Source organism: Macrosteles quadrilineatus, unplaced genomic scaffold (genome assembly GCF_028750875.1).
Source record: "Macrosteles quadrilineatus isolate MER2022 unplaced genomic scaffold, UCM_ALF_1.0 Scaffold_8__2_contigs__length_117827958, whole genome shotgun sequence".
Lineage (NCBI taxonomy): Eukaryota > Metazoa > Arthropoda > Insecta > Hemiptera > Cicadellidae > Macrosteles > Macrosteles quadrilineatus.
The window spans coordinates 63,736,848-63,755,444 of record NW_026542601.1 but is presented as its reverse complement, the minus strand read 5'-3'; the positions used below and the strand labels follow the sequence as shown (position 1 = coordinate 63,755,444).

At 34.5% G+C, this 18,597-nt stretch overlaps 1 protein-coding gene across 1 annotated transcript in view; it reads left to right on the top strand.

Annotated features, from left to right (window-relative positions):
* LOC129000433 (ATP-binding cassette sub-family A member 7-like) overlaps positions 1-18,597 on the top strand; it is a 126,879-nt gene that overhangs the window by 54,792 nt on the left and 53,490 nt on the right. Inside the window, exons 19-24 of the mRNA XM_054427396.1 lie at positions 1,444-1,560; positions 3,466-3,649; positions 5,793-5,924; positions 7,646-7,837; positions 8,524-8,609; positions 13,085-13,248. Coding sequence (XP_054283371.1) covers positions 1,444-1,560; positions 3,466-3,649; positions 5,793-5,924; positions 7,646-7,837; positions 8,524-8,609; positions 13,085-13,248 — 875 coding nt within the window. The remainder of the gene's footprint in view (positions 1-1,443; positions 1,561-3,465; positions 3,650-5,792; positions 5,925-7,645; positions 7,838-8,523; positions 8,610-13,084; positions 13,249-18,597) is intronic.

The window sequence follows — 18,597 nt, the reverse complement described above, 5'->3', positions numbered from 1 at the left end:
CGTTATGAAATTTGGTGTGTAAATTCTGTAGGTATGCGAATCGGACGTAAACTATTTCCCGTTTCGAAATTCTTAAAAGGGCTCCGCCCCAGTGGCTCTGGAGTTTCCCATGTTAACCTTATGAGAAATGGAATTAATGAATCTTAACAGCTGTTTCAATTAAACAAGTTGGTTCTGTTCTATGATGTTCAATAGCATTAAAGTTACAAGGATTACCAACAGGGTGCAGCACTATTATTTCTTTTACATTTATGACAACAGCTAATTTGCAACCAAAAGGTGAGTGAGCGTAGCGAACGAACTTCAACCTGGAGGCGAGTTAGCGTAGCGAACGAGCTAACCTGAAGGCAAGTGAGCGCAGCGAACGAGCTCCAACTTAAAGGTGAGTGAGCGTAGCGAACGAGCTCCAACCCAAAGGTGAGTGAGCGTAGCGAACGAACTTCAACATGGAGGCGAGTTAGCGTAGCGAACGAGCTAACCTGAAGGCAAGTGAGCGCAGCGAACGAGCTCCAACCTAAAGGTGAGTGAGCGTAGCGAACGAGCTCCAACCCAAAGGTGAGTGAGCGTAGCGAACGAACTTCAACCAGGACGTGATTGAGCGATGCGAACGAGATCATCTTGAAAATTAAATGTTATGGTACTTTCTTTCCATCGGTCTGTCTTAGGGGAAACCTATAACTTAGGCGATACGAAGTTCGCCGGGTCAGCTAGTATATATAAATATATATATATAAATAATTTTTTTTTGTACTACTTTTTCTCCCAAAATATCAGCAAGCCTATATGATGCTTATATGAATTTGAACGGATGGTGTTTTTGGCCTCTAGGGACCTCGAAACGAAAAAAAAAATCTGTCCCGCGTCCAGGTCTTACCATGAGTACTACGGTAATAGCTTATTCCCTATATGAGAAATTCACTAACAGTAAAAAAATCCCTGTTTTCTGGTATTCAAAACCACTAAAACAAACAAAAGAATATCTAAACCTCAATAAGGTAGCATATGGTTGGAAAGCTTATAAAATGGCGCAGTTTTTAACATATTCGGACACTTTCTTGTATACAGGGTGTGAACAAATGCAATAGACCAATGTTTTTAAAATTTTCATCAAAAATCTTTATTTTTATCTTTGAATCTATTTACATTTACAATGGAGTTTTTACCACTCATCCTTCGTCATTTTCTATTATTCTTATTCAAAATGTAATGTAGAACACAAAAATGACATTATCTACTCAAATCCATTTACAGGTAATTGAGAAATAGCTGTATTAAGTTTAAAAACATAGTTAGTTTTGAAAAACATAATATAATTCTTTGGGAAGCTAATTTTTAGACTTGGGCTCTTTTATACGCATCATCACACTGCATTTATTTAAGGATTGGTAGTATAGGGTTGATCTTTGTTGCTTCCTAGATGCTTTTTATTTTTGTTGGATGTAGGTGAGTTTGGGATCCCCAAATGCTGGTACTTCCTGGTCACCAAGTCCTACTGGTGTGGAACATCCTGCAAAACCGACTTTACTGACAGCTCAGATAAGCTGATTGAAAATGAAATGTGTAAGTAATCACTATTCTTTATACAACTCTTCTCTTAATTTTTGCTACATTCGCCTTGGCTATAGGTGATGTTTCCACTGCTTCTATCTATCCAATACAATAAACGGTTTCACAAAAAAATAAAGATTACCGTTTTTAGAAGTCAATCAGATCAGAATGTAGCATGTTAAAAATTGAGGTAAAGTCACATTGTGTTAAGAATTGAAACTGTGTTCAATAGACTATTACATTTCTAAAAGTGTTTTAAATTAATCACCCAAGAATAGATGGTGTACAGTGATGAAGACACCCAACACCTATAACAACCTTCTTTCACCGGTCCTTCTTCACCAATACAGTCTAACCTTGATGTAACGAACCTCAATATAACAAATTCCTTGATATAACAATTTTTTTTTAAATCTCCTAGAACTCTCCATAAGACACAATGTATATTATGACTCTATGCTATTTTTACTGTTTGTTTTAAATCATTGTGACCTGTTGCCTCAGGCCTAGTGCAACAGACTGTGATGTTGTTTTTACGATTTTCTTAATGCTTGTTGTTTCTTTTTTCCTAAACTATTACTTACAATCGTCCATATAAGTTTATATTTCAGGTATGTAACACTTAAAAACTGTTTAAGTAGTTATTACATTTAAAACACTTCACTTTTCTAGACTGGACAAATTAGCCCTTTTGGCATATTAACTAGTCAAATCACTCCCCAAGTCAAATCAAAAAATCAAGTCAAGTCCAAAAAATTATTTTAGCCACCATTTTTCCAATATGGCCGCCAACTTTGATTTTTCTTATGGAACACCCTGTATTTTATGATGTATTCCGGTAGAAAATGTAATTTGAAGACGATTTTATTCTTGTGATTTTTTTCATAAACCTAACCGTTTTAAAGATAATAATGGTTTAAGTTGTGAAATTTCTAATAGTTTTCGAATAAAACAGCTGGCATGCTTGCTTAGGCCCGAAACTCTTTCTCATGCCGAAATTTCAAAACTTTAACCATTATTATCTTTGAAACGGTTAGGTTTATGAAAAAAATCACAAGAATAAAATCGTCTTTTCTACCGGAATACATCATAAAATACAGGGTGTTCCATAAGAAAAATCAAATTTGGTGGCCGTATTGGAAAAATGGCGGCTAAAATAATTTTTTCGACTTGACTGAAATTTTTTAAATAAAAAATCCAAGGCACTTACCATTTAACTTTTTTTGATATCTCTTATAGTTTTCGAATAAAACGGCTGGCACACTTATATCAATCACCCTGTATATATATATATATATATATATACAAACTTCCTCTTTTATAAATATAGATATATATATATATATATATAGAGTAGGATTGTATCCTGATTGGGGTAGGTAAATCACTCTATCTTGTATAGATCTACAATCGAATGATTTTAAATGTTGTAAATTAGTAGTTTTATAAGTCTAATAACTTTCTTAAACAGACATATTACCATGATGTGTTTCTTTAATGTTATTTTACAGTACCGGTAACAGTTCTTTAAAAGGTAAAAATTATTGCATAATTCTTTTTCCTTTGGAAACAAGTTTTGATCCTCATTAAAATATACACGAGTCTCCTCTAGTGTAAATACATTTTATTCTAAATTAGACATTTGTCAAAAAGCATATGGTCAATCACTTTCCAATTTAATTCTAACAAACCTATATTTTTGTTCAACACTCCCAGCTCTAATCACTAATTTCTTGGGGTATAAAACTATTGATAACAACTCTGTGAGTAATTTTAGTTGACATTACATTAAAGAGAGATACCAATAAATAAATTTCAAGGGATTGACGTAATTATCATACTTGTTGACTTAACAGGGCCAATTTACAGTAATGGTCTGTTTTTTGAAGGATATACCTATAAAATAATATTTTGCAGTCGTGGAGACTCATGACAACTTTGAGGCTGAGCCAGGAGGTATGAGGAAAGGTGTGGCTGTTCATAACCTGGGAATGGTATACAGTAACGGCAAAGTGGCCGTCAACAATCTCAATATCAACTTCTACGAGAATCAGATCACATCCTTCCTCGGACACAATGGAGCTGGCAAAACCACCACCATGTAAGTAATTGATTGCTGAAGGGAAACGAGCAACTTACCTTACCTCCTTGGCCATTGAAACCTCAGAAGGTTTTTGGCCTCGCCAACGATGCTTCTCCACTCTTCTCTATCCTCCGCTGCCTCAGGAGTAGTGCCCAATACAGCCACATCCTTCAGCACCTGACTCCTCCATCGCAGTTTCGGCCTGCCGAGTGGTCTTCTGCCTTCTGGTTTGTTCTGGTCCACAGCTTTAATTAATGATGAGTTCTCTCTCCTCCACACATGTCCAGCCCATCTCAATCTCCTGCTTTTTATCCTTGCTACTACATCTGGATGGTGATACACATCTCTCAATTCTCTATTCTTCCTAATTCTCCAGCCTTCTTCATCTTGAATTGGTCCGTATCTTTTTGAGGGCATCTTCAATCACTAAATTACAAAGGAGGGGCGAAAGGCCATCTCCTTGACGCACTCCTGTTGTTACTTCAAAACTTGTATATTCTCCCATTTATTTTCACTTTGCAGCGTAATTTTTGAATACACATTTTTGTCAGGTTAATAAGTTTGTCAGGAATGCCAAACATTTTCATTTTTTCATACATTTTCTTCCTAAGTACACTATCATATGCTTTTTGAAAATCAATGATCAGTAGGTGGACTTCTTTATTATATTCCCAATATTTCGAAAGAGATTGTTTGATAATAAATATCTGGTCCGTTGTGGAGTGACCTAGGATAAATCCAGCTTGGTGGTCTTCTATATTTTCTTCTATATATACTTTTAGCCTATTTAGGATTACTTTTGACAATACTTTATAAGCTGAGCTTAAAAGAGATATACCTCTGTAATTGTTACACTCCGTTTTGACTCCCTTTTTGTGTATTGGAGTAATCACAGCTTCATTCCACTCATCAGGCATGGATTCTTTCCTCCACATTTCCAAACGAGCAACTAGGCTTAAGAATTTGTTAAAGAGAAAGGAAGGATAAACAACTAACTCACCTGAATGAGGAATGAGGAAAGGTGAGTTAGGCTTGTCACACACTGCGTCCGGTCCGGTAAAATCGGATCAGGCATGCCGGATCAGGTAAATTTGGAAACCATTCGAAAACCATTAATTCAAATTTAAGTCCCCACACTGCACCCGGTCCGGTGCGTCAGGTGCGGTCCGGTAAAATTATTTCGGATGAGAAGCGATAGGCGCCAGAGAGCTCGCGCATGCACGGACGACTTCTACTCACCTCGTGACAGTGACAGTAGGCACTGACAGTAGCAGCAGACGTGGTTTTGTGGGTACGTTTTGCTACAAAATGTCATTGGAAGAGAAACTGATTGTGCTAGTACAGGAGTATCCTGTGCTATACGACTTGGGCCACAAGAACTACTCAACTACTGTACTACTGGACTACTGTATTAGTTATGAAGGAAAATATTATGGAAGAAATAAGCTGTTGCAACTACGAAGATCTCTTCTTCACTGTCACTGCCACTCATTGCTTTAGGGAAATTTTGTTAAAACGAACTAATTTTTTGTTGGTTAACCACTTCTTCAACTCACAGTACCTCTGTCCTTATGTAGACTGGTCGCTAGAACAGAAACGCCTGATGCAGTGTGTGGAAATTTGCCGGATCCGGCAAAAAACACCGGACGCAGTGTGTGACGAGCCTTTTTCAGGTTGTTAGTTGTGTATCCTTCCTTTCTCATGTAAGTAATTGGTGATTTGGCAAGTGATTTAGTGAGATAATTAAAACTTTAATAGAAATTTTAACAGTGATTTGCTGAAGATTTTGAGACTTAATTTACTTAATGGCATCACTTCAAAATCATCAAATAAAAAAGTTAGGCTCGAAAGATTCACTTGTACTTTCCTCCAAAAGCTCAACTCATTCAAAAATGGTATGCTGGCTTACCTCTAAAAATAATAAATATTCCTCAGATTTAACAGTAGGATGAATCATACTCATAGTATCAAAAGTGAGTAATAAAAGAAAAGTAGCACCTCTGTGGGTAAAAGCCGTCAGAATCTGTGCTAGTAATTCCAAACTATATTTACACTAGTGCATAAAAACAAATGGTGTAATAGTGCTGTTTAATAGCAATCAATTATGATGATCTCTTAATATTATTGTTGTAATTAAAAACACTACATTGCATGTTCCCAGATCCATATTGACAGGAATGTTTCCTCCGACCAGTGGAACTGCTTACATCAACGGCCTGGACATCCGCAAACAGATGGATTCAATACGCAGCAGCCTGGGCATGTGTCCTCAGCACAATGTTTTGTTTAACTTGTAAGTAGGCCTAAACGTCAATTTTGTTATACAAATTGTATATTACGCTAGGAGGCAGAAAAGTAGGTGTATACAGATGGTTTTCACTAGGAATATCATGCAAATTACTGTAAACACCTACAGTTTATCAGCCAGGTACGCTATCCACTACACCACCGAGGTCCTGAACAAGACATGTATGATACTGTACTGCCACACTACCAGCATCAAACATAGGTACAGGATGAGTCAAATGCAACCCATAAAAATAAACACAACACTGTTTAATTTATAGAACACCATTTTAAAACAACATTTTAACTTAATTATCAACTGTTTTTAAAAGTTAACATTTATAAACCATTATTCCATTATTTATTTCTGAAAGTGCAACTTGCCCAGCCAAACTTGTCTAGTACCGTTGTTGAGAGCCGATTGAAACAACTCATTATACCTGTTTGAAAAAGTTACATGTTCACGTGAGTGTGATCTGTAATAAATTTATTTGACTTTAGCTGACTCTACCGTACTTTAGCCGACTTTACAATAATCCAGCTGACTACCAGCCCTTTTCCGTAAAAATTGACATTCTCTTGTCTACTGCTCACTACGTAGTGTGGCAATAAGTTTATTGTAAAAGATCCGCATAAGTATAATTCTAAATCAGATTTAAGATTCCGAATCCCTGAATTCTACCATGTTTAATTGTTACATAAATAAATCTTTATTGTCACATAACGTTCACATAATATAGCAATGCTATAAAACAGGTGACATTGTCAAAATACAAATACCTTAAGACTAAGGAGTCATAAAAGACTAAAATAAACTAAATCTATAAAAATAAAAGTGGTACAGTGGAACCTTGATAACAAGACCCTCAAAAACAAGTCATCCTTGATAACAAGTGTCATTTTTAAATCCTCTAGAATTTATTTGACCCCTAATCACATGTTATTGCAAACCTCGATAAGAAGTCAACCTTGATAACAAGTGTTATTTAATAATCCCCTTGAGAGTCTTGCTATCAAGGTTCTACTGTATAAACAAAATGTATCAGTTAAAAAATTTAGTTAAAACAAATTTATTTTTACACAAACTGATCAGTTAAGAACTCATCTATACTGTAACAAGTTTTTAGTATAGTTTTCGTTCTTTAATTCTTGAGACAGTTTATTGAATTGTTTTTTTACCCATGTACGTCAGGGTTCTTTCTACTAATGAAAGACACTGCCGCGGATATTGAAAGTTATTTTTGTTTTAAACCTAGTATCATACCTATGCTCAACGTTTTCACTATATATTTTTTCAAAATTTCAATCTACCATCAAAAGTGTTTTAAAAATTGTTAAACTCGGAACAGTCATTACTCCTAATTCTTTAAAAATTGGCTTACATGACGTTCCCCATGGTGCAAATGTCATTATTCTTGAGCATTTTTCCGAATTAAAAAAATTAAATCGGTTTGATGCAAAGCCCCAGAATTCAATTCCATATTGAAGAATTGAATAGAAGTATGCATAGTATAACATTAAACGAGTGTTTAAGTCAATTGTGTTTCCTAAACTTATCATTTGATAACAAGCCAAAATCAGTTTACTAATAAAATTTGCAATGCTTTTGTTCCAATTTAAATATGAATCTACATAGAAACTGAGAAATTTTGCATCATCATGAACAGCTAAGTTTTGGTCTTTTAATCTCTTTTGCATGAGCAGTACAGGGTTATTTTTCAATTACAGGCTAACTGTGGAAGAAACACTGTGGTTCTTTGGGTTGTTGAGAGGAAAGGACACGGAGGTTGTCAGACCAGAGATAGAACACATGATACAAGACCTAGGACTGCCACACAAGGCTACCTCACTGACACAGGACCTATCTGGGGGAATGCAGCGTAAACTGTCTGTTGCTGTTGCCTTCATTGGTGGCTCCAAGTGAGTATCACAGAGTCAGAATGTACCTTTGATCCTGTATTTGACTTAAAGGGAGGAGGCCTAATCAAATTATCTGTTATCTATAATATTTATTTGGTTATTAGTTGTACTGGCTGATTTTGATTGAATTTGTTATTATTTGATTCAGTACCTAATTTATAAAATTGTGAACAGTTAAATTTTCTTTTGTGAACTACAGTCTACCACAGTAATGGTGTATTCATATGAGAGCTAGTTTTACATGCATGGAAAAATATTAAATATGATACTAATAGAACATAAATCCACAATAATTTTACGTTAAATAGTGACAGAAATTTTGACAGAGTGAGTTGTTTGTTCATGATTACTGAATTCAATCCAAAATATTGTTTTTTGTATTTTTATATTTTGTAAAGGTCATAACAATATAACAAACTGCAATAAGTTTTATGTAATATACGAGGTCTGTCTGTAAATTAAGGTCTCCATCGAGCTCTTGTTGCAAGGGAGGCCTTAAATCTGATACCTGTGCCGTATTCAATTCAATTCGTACATTGATAAAGAAATCATTAAAAATTCCTTAGTCTAAGGGTTAAAAGAATTATTACCTTAGACAGAATAGGGAATAATTCTTCTTAGAAGCTTTTTCATGAACAATTTTTTGTGGCTTTGACTTTTTTGTTTTCTTAAAAATTTTTTTCCAGGACTGTAATTTTAGATGAGCCCACTTCTGGAGTGGATCCGTATTCTCGAAGGTCAATTTGGGAACTACTCATCAAGTATAAAAAAGGTAAATTGACAGTTTAATCATCAGTTTATTTTTACTCATTTCATTACAAATGATATCATTTTTAGTGTTGAAAATTTGTTTGATCGTTTTTTTAAAAGATATGTGAATTTATGGCACAATTGTTCCCCATCGGTCAAAGTAACGGACAGGTAATTTAAAAATACTTACTAAAAATAATAAGCTTATAAAATAGTATACTCCTGAGCTTGGAATAATTAAGAATGATATGCTTAAGTACTTTACTGTCTATAAAAACCTAAGATCTATAGGTTCTGAGCTAACTCAGGTGGCTTATAATGTTTATATGAACCATAAAAAATTCTATAGAAATAAAATGACTCTACCAGCATGGACCAGACTGATGTTTTCTATATGAACCAAATTGCAACGATCAACCTAAACCATAACCTAATTGCTCAAGAAACGAAAAAGGATGAAAACATGCAACACTTGCTACTAGCTTTGGAAACTGGAAAATGGCTGTGGAGCACCATGGTTATCATGACGGTGAGCTATGTCTACATGATGGCTGTATCATGAAAGGTTGGAGAGTGATGATTCCTAGATCTTTACAAAAACATGTCCTCGAAGAATTACATTTTGGTCATCTGGGAATGGTAAAAACCAAAGCCTTAGCACGAAGCTTTTGCTACTGGAAAGGTTTGGACAAAGATATAGAAGATAATATTTCAAAATGCAGACAGTGCAGGGAAAAACAAAATTTACCGAAGAAAGAAATTAACCATCCTTGGGAGCCAGCAAGTGAACCATGGGAACGGGTCCACATAGATTTTGCTGGGCCAACCAACGGAAATTACTTTCTGTTAGTAGTAGACGCATTCAGCAAGTGGGTTGAAGTCATACCTACGAAGAGTATTACATCTTCATGGACAATCAGAGAGCTGCGTAAAATATTCACCACCTTTGGACTACCAAGTGTTATAGTCTCTGATAATGGTCGTCAGTTCACCTCTTCCGAATTTAGTAACTTTTTGAGGAAATGTGGAACTTTGCACAAAATGACAGCTCCTTACCATCCTTCTTCGAACGGCCAAGTCGAACGCTTCGTACAAACGATAAAGAAACTTATCAACTGCTTGTCAGACGAGCCTGGTACACTGGAAGAAAAGCTTCACCAACTGCTGATGAAACTATGTCAAGTTCCGAATTCAATTGGCAACAGCTCATACTTCTTGATGTTCAACAGAAGGATCCGCACGTACTTAAGTTTACTCTTACCTAAGACAAAGAAAGAAACAAAACAACCCAAAGGAATAGTGAGATACTTCAAACCAGGTGAACGAGTACAAGTACGGAACTATTCCGGGAAATGTAAATGGGGTTACGGAAATGTCCAAAGTAGAGACGGTCACATTCACTATTTTATCAAGATGGACGATGGACAAATTTGGAGACGCCACATTGATCAAATGTTGCGTACGAAAGTTTGAGGGGAGACCATTGTTAGGGGGAGACCACTGTTATATATTTTGCTATTTTGCTTCACTGTTATATATTTTGCTATTTTGCTTCACTGTTATATATTTTGCTATTTTGCTTCTGTACTTTTTATATTAATCCATGTGTTAATTATTTACAATTTTCATATCATAATATTTACTATTCAGTTATGAATAAATAGTTATGCAAGTTACAAGTGCTTGTATTTATTAGTTTCCTTAATTAGTATTTTGGATAATTATAATTATTATTATTAAGAGAAGATTTAGGCCACAATACACAAAAATACATTTTCAGGGTAGAATAGGAAAAAGAAAGCTTTAATAAAATTTGTATTTTTTCTGCTTATGAACAAATGTGCATTTTTAGTGTAAGGTTATGTTCAACCAACAGACGAACAAACAAGACTCAAGCTTGTCAAGCAACTCTTTTTTTCTCTCGACACTCACTCGCTCCACTACCACCACCACACGACATAAACTCACAAATCCAAAGACAACAAAAGATTGCAATCTAGGTGAATGCCGTTGGTTATATGAGCTTTCACTCCTACCTTTTGTTTATTGTTTATTCGTTACACTTCTTTTTAACGCTTTTAGAATTAAGTTTAGCTGTCAAAACACTCTTGCTATTAATAAGTGCCTGCCACGAACCGCCTTAGAACTAGTTTTCATAATTCTTTGTACTTAGAAAACAAAACAAAAGAAAAAGAGAAAAATCTGTAAACTTTGTTTGTCATTTTTTTGAACCTATTGGTCCTCGCCGACAAGTTTTGTAAACTTGGCGAGGCCATGCTTGTAATATCCTAAATAAATATATTTGAATTTGAATATTTGAATTATTATTATTAAGGAATTACTTTAGCCAATTTTAATTTAGAAGGAAAAATACCAGAAATAAAAGAAGAATTTATTAGGTAAATCAATGGTTTACGAATAAAAATTACAGATTTTTTAACAATTGTGATGGGTATCTCATCATTCCCTGAGGAAAATTTGTTTTCAAAAGAAAGAACAGTTTCCTCAAGATAATCCTCTGTTATTTTTCAATTTAATGATTTTATTTGGAGCTTTATGTCGAGTGTTACAATTTTGTAAAGATTGCTGAGGAACAAAGGGCAAAATTAGTTTTTCCACAGCAGAAGTAAAAAAGTAGTTTAAAATATTGCTTACAGCAATTCGATGTGTTATAATTTTTTCATTTTGGGACATACTAATGTTGGTGTTTGAATTTTTCTTTGAGTTTAATTTTATTTCTTTTTTAATTATATTCCATGTAATTTTAGTTTTTTTGTTGCACTTTTTATTTTCCCATTGTAAAATGTTTGTTTAGATTTAAGTATTGATTCTTTTAAGTCTTTTTTGCAGATTTTCAACTTTCTATTTAACTCTTTTGTTTTTTGCACTCTGCTTAATTCTTCCAAATCTGTGAGATGCCTTTTTTTCTCTAATATTTCATTTGACTTCCATCCACAATTCCTGGTTCCCTTATCAACACTAACAATCTTTGGAAAATTCAAGTCAAACAAGTATTTAAAAATAGAAATAAAAACATTATATTTTTTATCCACAGGGGACTGAAAAACCTCAAACCAGGTTTTCTCATTTAGGTCGTTTAAGAATACAGATAAGTTATTTTCATTAAATTTTCTACATCTCCTCTGAATTACTTTGTTAGTTACACATTTTTTACATTTAAAATCTCAAGAAGCTGAGCATCGTGATCGGAAATATGAGTAATAATCCCTGTTACTTTCATCTGTTTGGATTCTATATTAGTAATAAAATTGTCAATTGCTGTAACACTTATTTCTTTTACCCTTGTTGGAAAATCAACCAGGTAGGACATATTAAACATTGAAATAGTGCTGATAAAATTGTAGTACAAAGAGTTATGTTTAAAACATTAATATTTATATCTCCTGCTAAAATTATATTTTCATATTTACTTGTTAATATATCCAGTAAAATTTCCAGCTTATCTAAAAAAATATCATTGTATTTATAATTAGGTGATCTATATAAACAAATTAATACAAAAGAAAAGGCATTTACTGTTACTTCAACCATACAACACTCAAACTCCTTCTCCAATGTTAATTCTTGAGCTCTTTTGATTAATATTTTTTTATAAATTTGCTTGTCAAAATCATGACACCTCCACCTGTGGTTGTTGACCTGGTCCAGTAGGATGATATGTTATAATTATTGAAATTTCAGTATTGTATTTCTTCTTCACGCATATTTATTTCTGTCAAAACAACTACATCTGGTTTTATTTTATCAAGGTTAATTTCTAAAATGCCAATGCGTGTCTGTAAATTTTGAACATTTTGATGGAAAATTGAGAGGTTTTGAGTGCTGTATAAATGATAGCTCATGTTATCATCACATTTTTGAACACTCTCCAAAAAAGGTTTAATATGTTTGCATCAAAATGAGATAGTAAATTAGTACCGGGTCTAGGTCTTATTGTGCCACCTAGGGTAACAGCTTTTTTCTTGCTTATCTTACAGTAATGGCTGAAGCAAAGGCGAAGGGATCTGGAAATGGCATCCCTAAAACAAACAACATGGAAAAGTGATGCATAAACTGAAACAAACAAAGAACTTAATTTACATAGAGTATTTACATATTTTCCTGGTTCTGATGTGCCTTGCTATTAGTTAACGCGGTATGTGAATTTTGAAGAGGTAGTTGTTCATTTTTCAATCTCTCAAACTGATTATCCTTTTCCTACAGTTGAATGAATGATACCAACGAATGAACTCAAGGATAGGGGAAAACAAGCATTTTGCATCATTTTGTTTAGACATTGTTTTTTACTAATTGTGATGGAAGATTTCCCCAATAATCTGTTAGATAATTTCAACTCGCTATTACCAACAAGAACTTGGAAACCTGACAGTGTTATAAATTATATTTATTATTTATTTATTCTCAATTTACTCATGTTACATAAGTGCAATCTTGTGTGAATCATACAGCCTTGTTATATAAAGTCTTATGCATTAGATCGCACTGTGCTTCTGACAACCCACTACATGGACGAGGCAGATCTGCTCGGTGACCGGATAGCCATCATAGCTGATGGTCAGCTACAGTGTTGTGGATCCAGTGTGTTCCTCAAGTCTAGGTTTGGCACTGGCTACTATCTTACAGTGGAACTCACTGCAGTTGTGAGTATCAAACAATGCACAATTAGATAGAAACTACGCATCGTTTACAAAGTATTGACTTGGGTATAATAGAAACCATAAACGAGTGTTTAAGATCACCCACAAGGAAAACCTTGCAATTATCTGATAAAATAAATATAAGGTTGAAAAGTCATTTGTCTTACTGTTGGTATTGCAAATACAAACTCATGTACATGTATGAAACAGTAATTTTCTGAGATTTGAAACGGTGTAATTTTGAAAACTGTCACTGGATTGGTAGTTTAATTTGCTTGTGCTTAAATTCAATTCTAAAAAGATAGTTTCAAAACAGAGAAGTATGGTACAGACTACAGAGGAAACATTCAATGGTACACTCAAATGTTATGTAGCATTAGTCACTGGTGTTTTGGGCAAAGTCCAACACCACCTTCCTCACCCTCAAGTACCTACTACAACTGTCACGGTGAAGGAATACCTTGTGCCCTGTGCGATAGGAATTTCTGCTCAGTGGTTGCTGCTCGGGCTTTTCCTTGCTCGTCACAATTATATTTCTGGCACAACATACTAGAGCTGAAAGCGCATAAGTCCGTGAATGCGATAACTTGAGTAATTTTTGTGTGATGTTGATCAAATTTGGTTTGAAGGTGTAGGTGGGATGCATGATTGGACCATGGGAAATAAAAACAAAAAAAATTCCCAATTTCTCTAAACCATTATAAAGAGCTTAAAAAAAACAAATAATTTAGTATGGTAAATTTAGTACTCCCCCTTCCACCAATTCCTGTAATAAAAGTCCTCCAACTTTGCCCCACACAGGCCATCAAAATCCCAATGTATTTCTTATGAAGAAAAGATTTTGTTTAGGTACTTAACCAGACGAATAATTTGTATTAATTCCATACTAAAATAGCTGTTCAGTTCATAGTAAACACATGATACCCACAAGAGCGTTCGTTTTCAGAGTGAGTTCGTTTTCAGTTTTGATAACTGGAGTGGAGTGATTGATTACATTATCTTTGAGTTGACTCTTTTAAGTCATCGGACATTATGACTGACTCCTGTAATACTTTGCAATTGTAAAATGTTTTAGTTTGCTTGTTTATGGGTATATTTTGGTCAAACTTAGCAAATTTATTTATTTTACTCTAAGCTATTAATATTTTACTAAAAAACTTACTTTATTAGCCTCCCAGTAGCAGCAAACCCAGGTACTCATTAAACCTACTGTTATTTAAATAGATTTAATTTAAAATCAATTCAGGCAAATGGAAATTCGCTTAGTCTGTAGGTTTGCTGCGGCAGGGGTATTTAGCCATGGAGACCATGAAAATTTTACTTTCAAAGCCTTATATCTGAACTTGAACATGTACTGGGTGCAGCCTACTGTGAGGGGAATTCAGGGTAGTGAATGTTAATATGCCTATGCCACTTCTAGGTATATATGACCTCTGTGTGCTGAATTTCAGCTGCATCATCAAGTATTTTAGCTGATGTCAGCCTGACAGACACTCACCACCGCATTTTGAAAATAGTATGGATATAGATATAGGCTGAGCTTCATGTCGAGTAGGCCTACATACGTTTTTACACTCTTTTGATGTTATTGAATAATGACCCATCTATCATCTTTCAAATGCATCACATCAGTTTTATATACTTTTATATAAGAATAAGAATATGTTTATTGTCTTTCAGGCTACATAAGCATTGACAAAGTCAAATGTACAGCATAAATGCCAAGTCTCTATACTAATTGGGCCTAAGGGTAATATCACATATCATAGGAATATACAAGTCATAGGAACTATAAAAGAATCAAAAATTATATATAACAGATTTCAAACATTAAAATTCTATCTGTTTTAATAAGAAAAACTCACTAAGTGAATAGAAAGGATTTTTAGATAACCACTCATAAAATATTTTCTTAAAAACTTTAACAGTCTATTTTTTACTAAGATTAATTACTTTATTATATACCTTAAGGGATAGTACTACATGCCTAGACAGTGATTTGCTGAGCCTATTGTACTCAATTGCTGCTTTATCCCTACTGTGAGTGTTTTAACTGTGCATATCCCCAGTGAGTGTAACAAGATCCTGATTTTTTAGTATATAAGATACAAGATCAAAAATTTAAAGGTTGATAATGGTTTGTATTTCCAACTGAATAAATAAAGGCCTGCAATGAGCACTTAAATCTGACTTGGTCATAACTCTAATTGCCTTCTTCTGAACAGGGCCGGATTTAGCATTTTTGTGCCCCTAGGCCCAAAACAATTTTCCGCCCCCTATAGTCTGGTCTCAGTTACTTTCCTTCGATCCTTTATTTACTGCTATATCACGACCATAGGCTTAAGTTAATTGCTTGAATACCACTCTTCGTCGGAATCGTTGCATTGCAAGTCTTTTTAAGGAATTGACTTGTTTAGCATTAACAAAATTCCGTCTTAAACACTTTTAGCAAATTTATGCCTTTACTAAATGCTCACGTTTGTGGCCGTAGCCGCCGTGGGACTGAAACCATTGAGTACTCAATGCTGAAACAAAACAACTCAACTCACCGAGCATTCATGCAAAAAAAACATGGCCATTGATTCCAATTCAGGGTCAAAAACATGAACTCCATACAGTACGTGATACCATGGATTAAACTTACTCCTTTAGTAGATTTGTCATCGTTTTGGATTAGCCTAGCTGAAAACAATTTTTTTTATTTAAGGAGTACGTTTTATCTATATTTAAACCTAGTTTATCCAAAATAAAACAATCTAATCATTAAAAATAGGTCGTCTCCTGTTTATATTAAAAGAAATTAAAACCCACATCATAGAACTAACCCTAAAATAATAGAAACAAAATTACGTGATAACTAACATCTCAAGTGTCACCAACATAAACTAGACATTGACAAATTTTGAATTAACAATGTCATAAGAAGTCGACTTGAGTGAGTTATATTTAATCTATGGTTGTACTGCATCTAGGCTTTGACTATTCAATGATCTAGGTTATATTTCCAAAGCAAAACAGAGCAATATTCCGGCCAACCATACCGATCCTTAGGTCTGAGGAGAAAATTACAGCATTGGAGATGGTGCTTTGGAGAGTATTGAATTTATCTAAAACCTAATGCAAACTGAAATTAACATTTTTTCGTAAATTTTAAAGGTAAATTCATCGTTGTTTTGATATTCAACACAACGTATTACATATTTTTTTTAGTTAATAACTTTTGTTTTGTGAAGTGAGGGTGGTAACAATGTCTACCACGCATGCGCCCCTAATCACTCTGATCAGTAGTGCCGAGTCCGAGCCAGAATAGTGGCAGTGCAGTGGCAATACGATGCGTACCGTTGAAATACACGCACTAATTGTCTAGGCTCTAATGGCATCGCTGTTCTTATCGCTAGTCGCAGCTCCGACATAAACGCACCCTTAGGGCGCTCGTCAATGTCAACATCCCTACAGCCTACTCCCGTATAACCGGTGTTCGCTACCAATTTTGTAACGAAATTGATGCGTAGTTCTGAAAAATAGTTTAAGTTTCCTAACAATTATTTCTTCTTATGAACCTCAGAATCACAACGCTTAATCAGGCAGTTTTTTGTTATCAACTAAGACTATTTATTTTCATTTTTAGATATAAAAAAAATCTCTCGGTCGTGCGCCCTCTGGGACCTTGCGCCCATAGGCCCGGGCCTACCGGGCCTATTGGGAAATCCGGCCCTGCTTCTGAAGGATAAGAATGTCAACAATTTTAGCACAGTTGCCAAACAAAATCAGACCATATCTAAGAATAGATTGAAAATAGGCAAAGTAAGCTGTTTTTAGATAATGACTTGGAACGCACATTGTCAATCGTTTAAAAAAATAGATAACTCGTGAAAGTCTACAAGATATGTGCTCAATATGTGGTTGCCAATTTAACTTGTCATCAATATAAATTCCTAAAAACTTTGCATTTGAGGCCAAATCATCAGTAATTACACCATCTACAGTCCTTAATTTAAACAACATTTTTTGAGTTTTTTCAGTTTTTTATTATTAAGTAAAAATCCATTTGCTTTAAACCAAGTTGCAGCGTCTGTCAAAGTTGTCTGGGCAAGTAAATTGAGATGAACAAAGTCATCAGAAATGTCTACAAAAGTGGTATCATCAGCATATAACAGAGACTTCGTATGAACAGAGCTAGGAAGATCATTAATACTAACTAGATAACCTGTTGCTCAAAATCGAGCAAAACTGAAACTTGTATGAAAAAATAAACAAAAAACATAAACAGCAAGACCTTAAAAAAAGAGTCACTCTAAAATAATTTATATGACTGATTATAAAAACATAAAAATATTATGATGTAAAAAAATATAAAAGCAATCTACAATATTTAAATTTACATTCATTCTAATACTGCTTTGGTTATCTCTTATGTATAGTAGGCGGGTGCACTCTATGAGCACGTAGACGTTAACCACACACTGTAAAGTGAGCTTTTGACATAATGTAGCTCAATTCCTCTCTTGAGGCCAACCATTGCTACTCTTATTCTAGCATTGTTAAATTATTTCTTTGATGTGTTCTGTTTTAGGCGTATTTAAATTAAGGGCCCTAACCCAAGTGTGCGGTTGGGAACATAAGAGGGTAAGCAAGTGGATCTAACGACAGATCTATAATGGATACGCGTTTAACATTATTAGTGTTGGAAAAAACTATACGATTTATTTGGCCAGGTGGTGCTTTGTTTTCAGTTTTAAAAATTGCTGCGAAATCTTCACAGGTAACACCATTGTAGCGAGGGAAGACAATTCTGTTATTATGTACATAAGAATCTCACTTGATTCCTCGGAACTCCCTTCCCTACATAATGTCTGCCACAGTCTTCAAAGATTTGCAAATGGGTTGGCATTGTGACCCTATTTCCCGCATATTTTTATTGCACTTTTGTTAATTGTACTTAGTTCTCCTTTGGGTTCTAGTGACATTGCCGTGCTTACTTATATATCTGTGTATTTAGTATCATCACCTTCTTGAGGAATTAGAGGACCCACTCGGTGGTAAAACGTGTCACGGATCTTAAAATTGCAGATCCCCTGTGGAACTTTCTCATCTTAATGAGCTTTGGAGCTGACCATGGTAAAGGCAGAACTGAATTGACGAACTTTATCCAAATAATTTCTGGATATAAGTCTCACAGTCCTATTTTCATATTGGGAGTTTCCAATAAGAACCCGAAGTTTATTGTGGTGAATTGCAAAAATGAGGTAAACGAACCTTTCATTTATGGCAACAAAGAGTACAAACTTAACTGTCTCGGCCAGTCTTCTCTTGCTTAAAAATATGTAAACCACTACAATGTAAACATTTAAC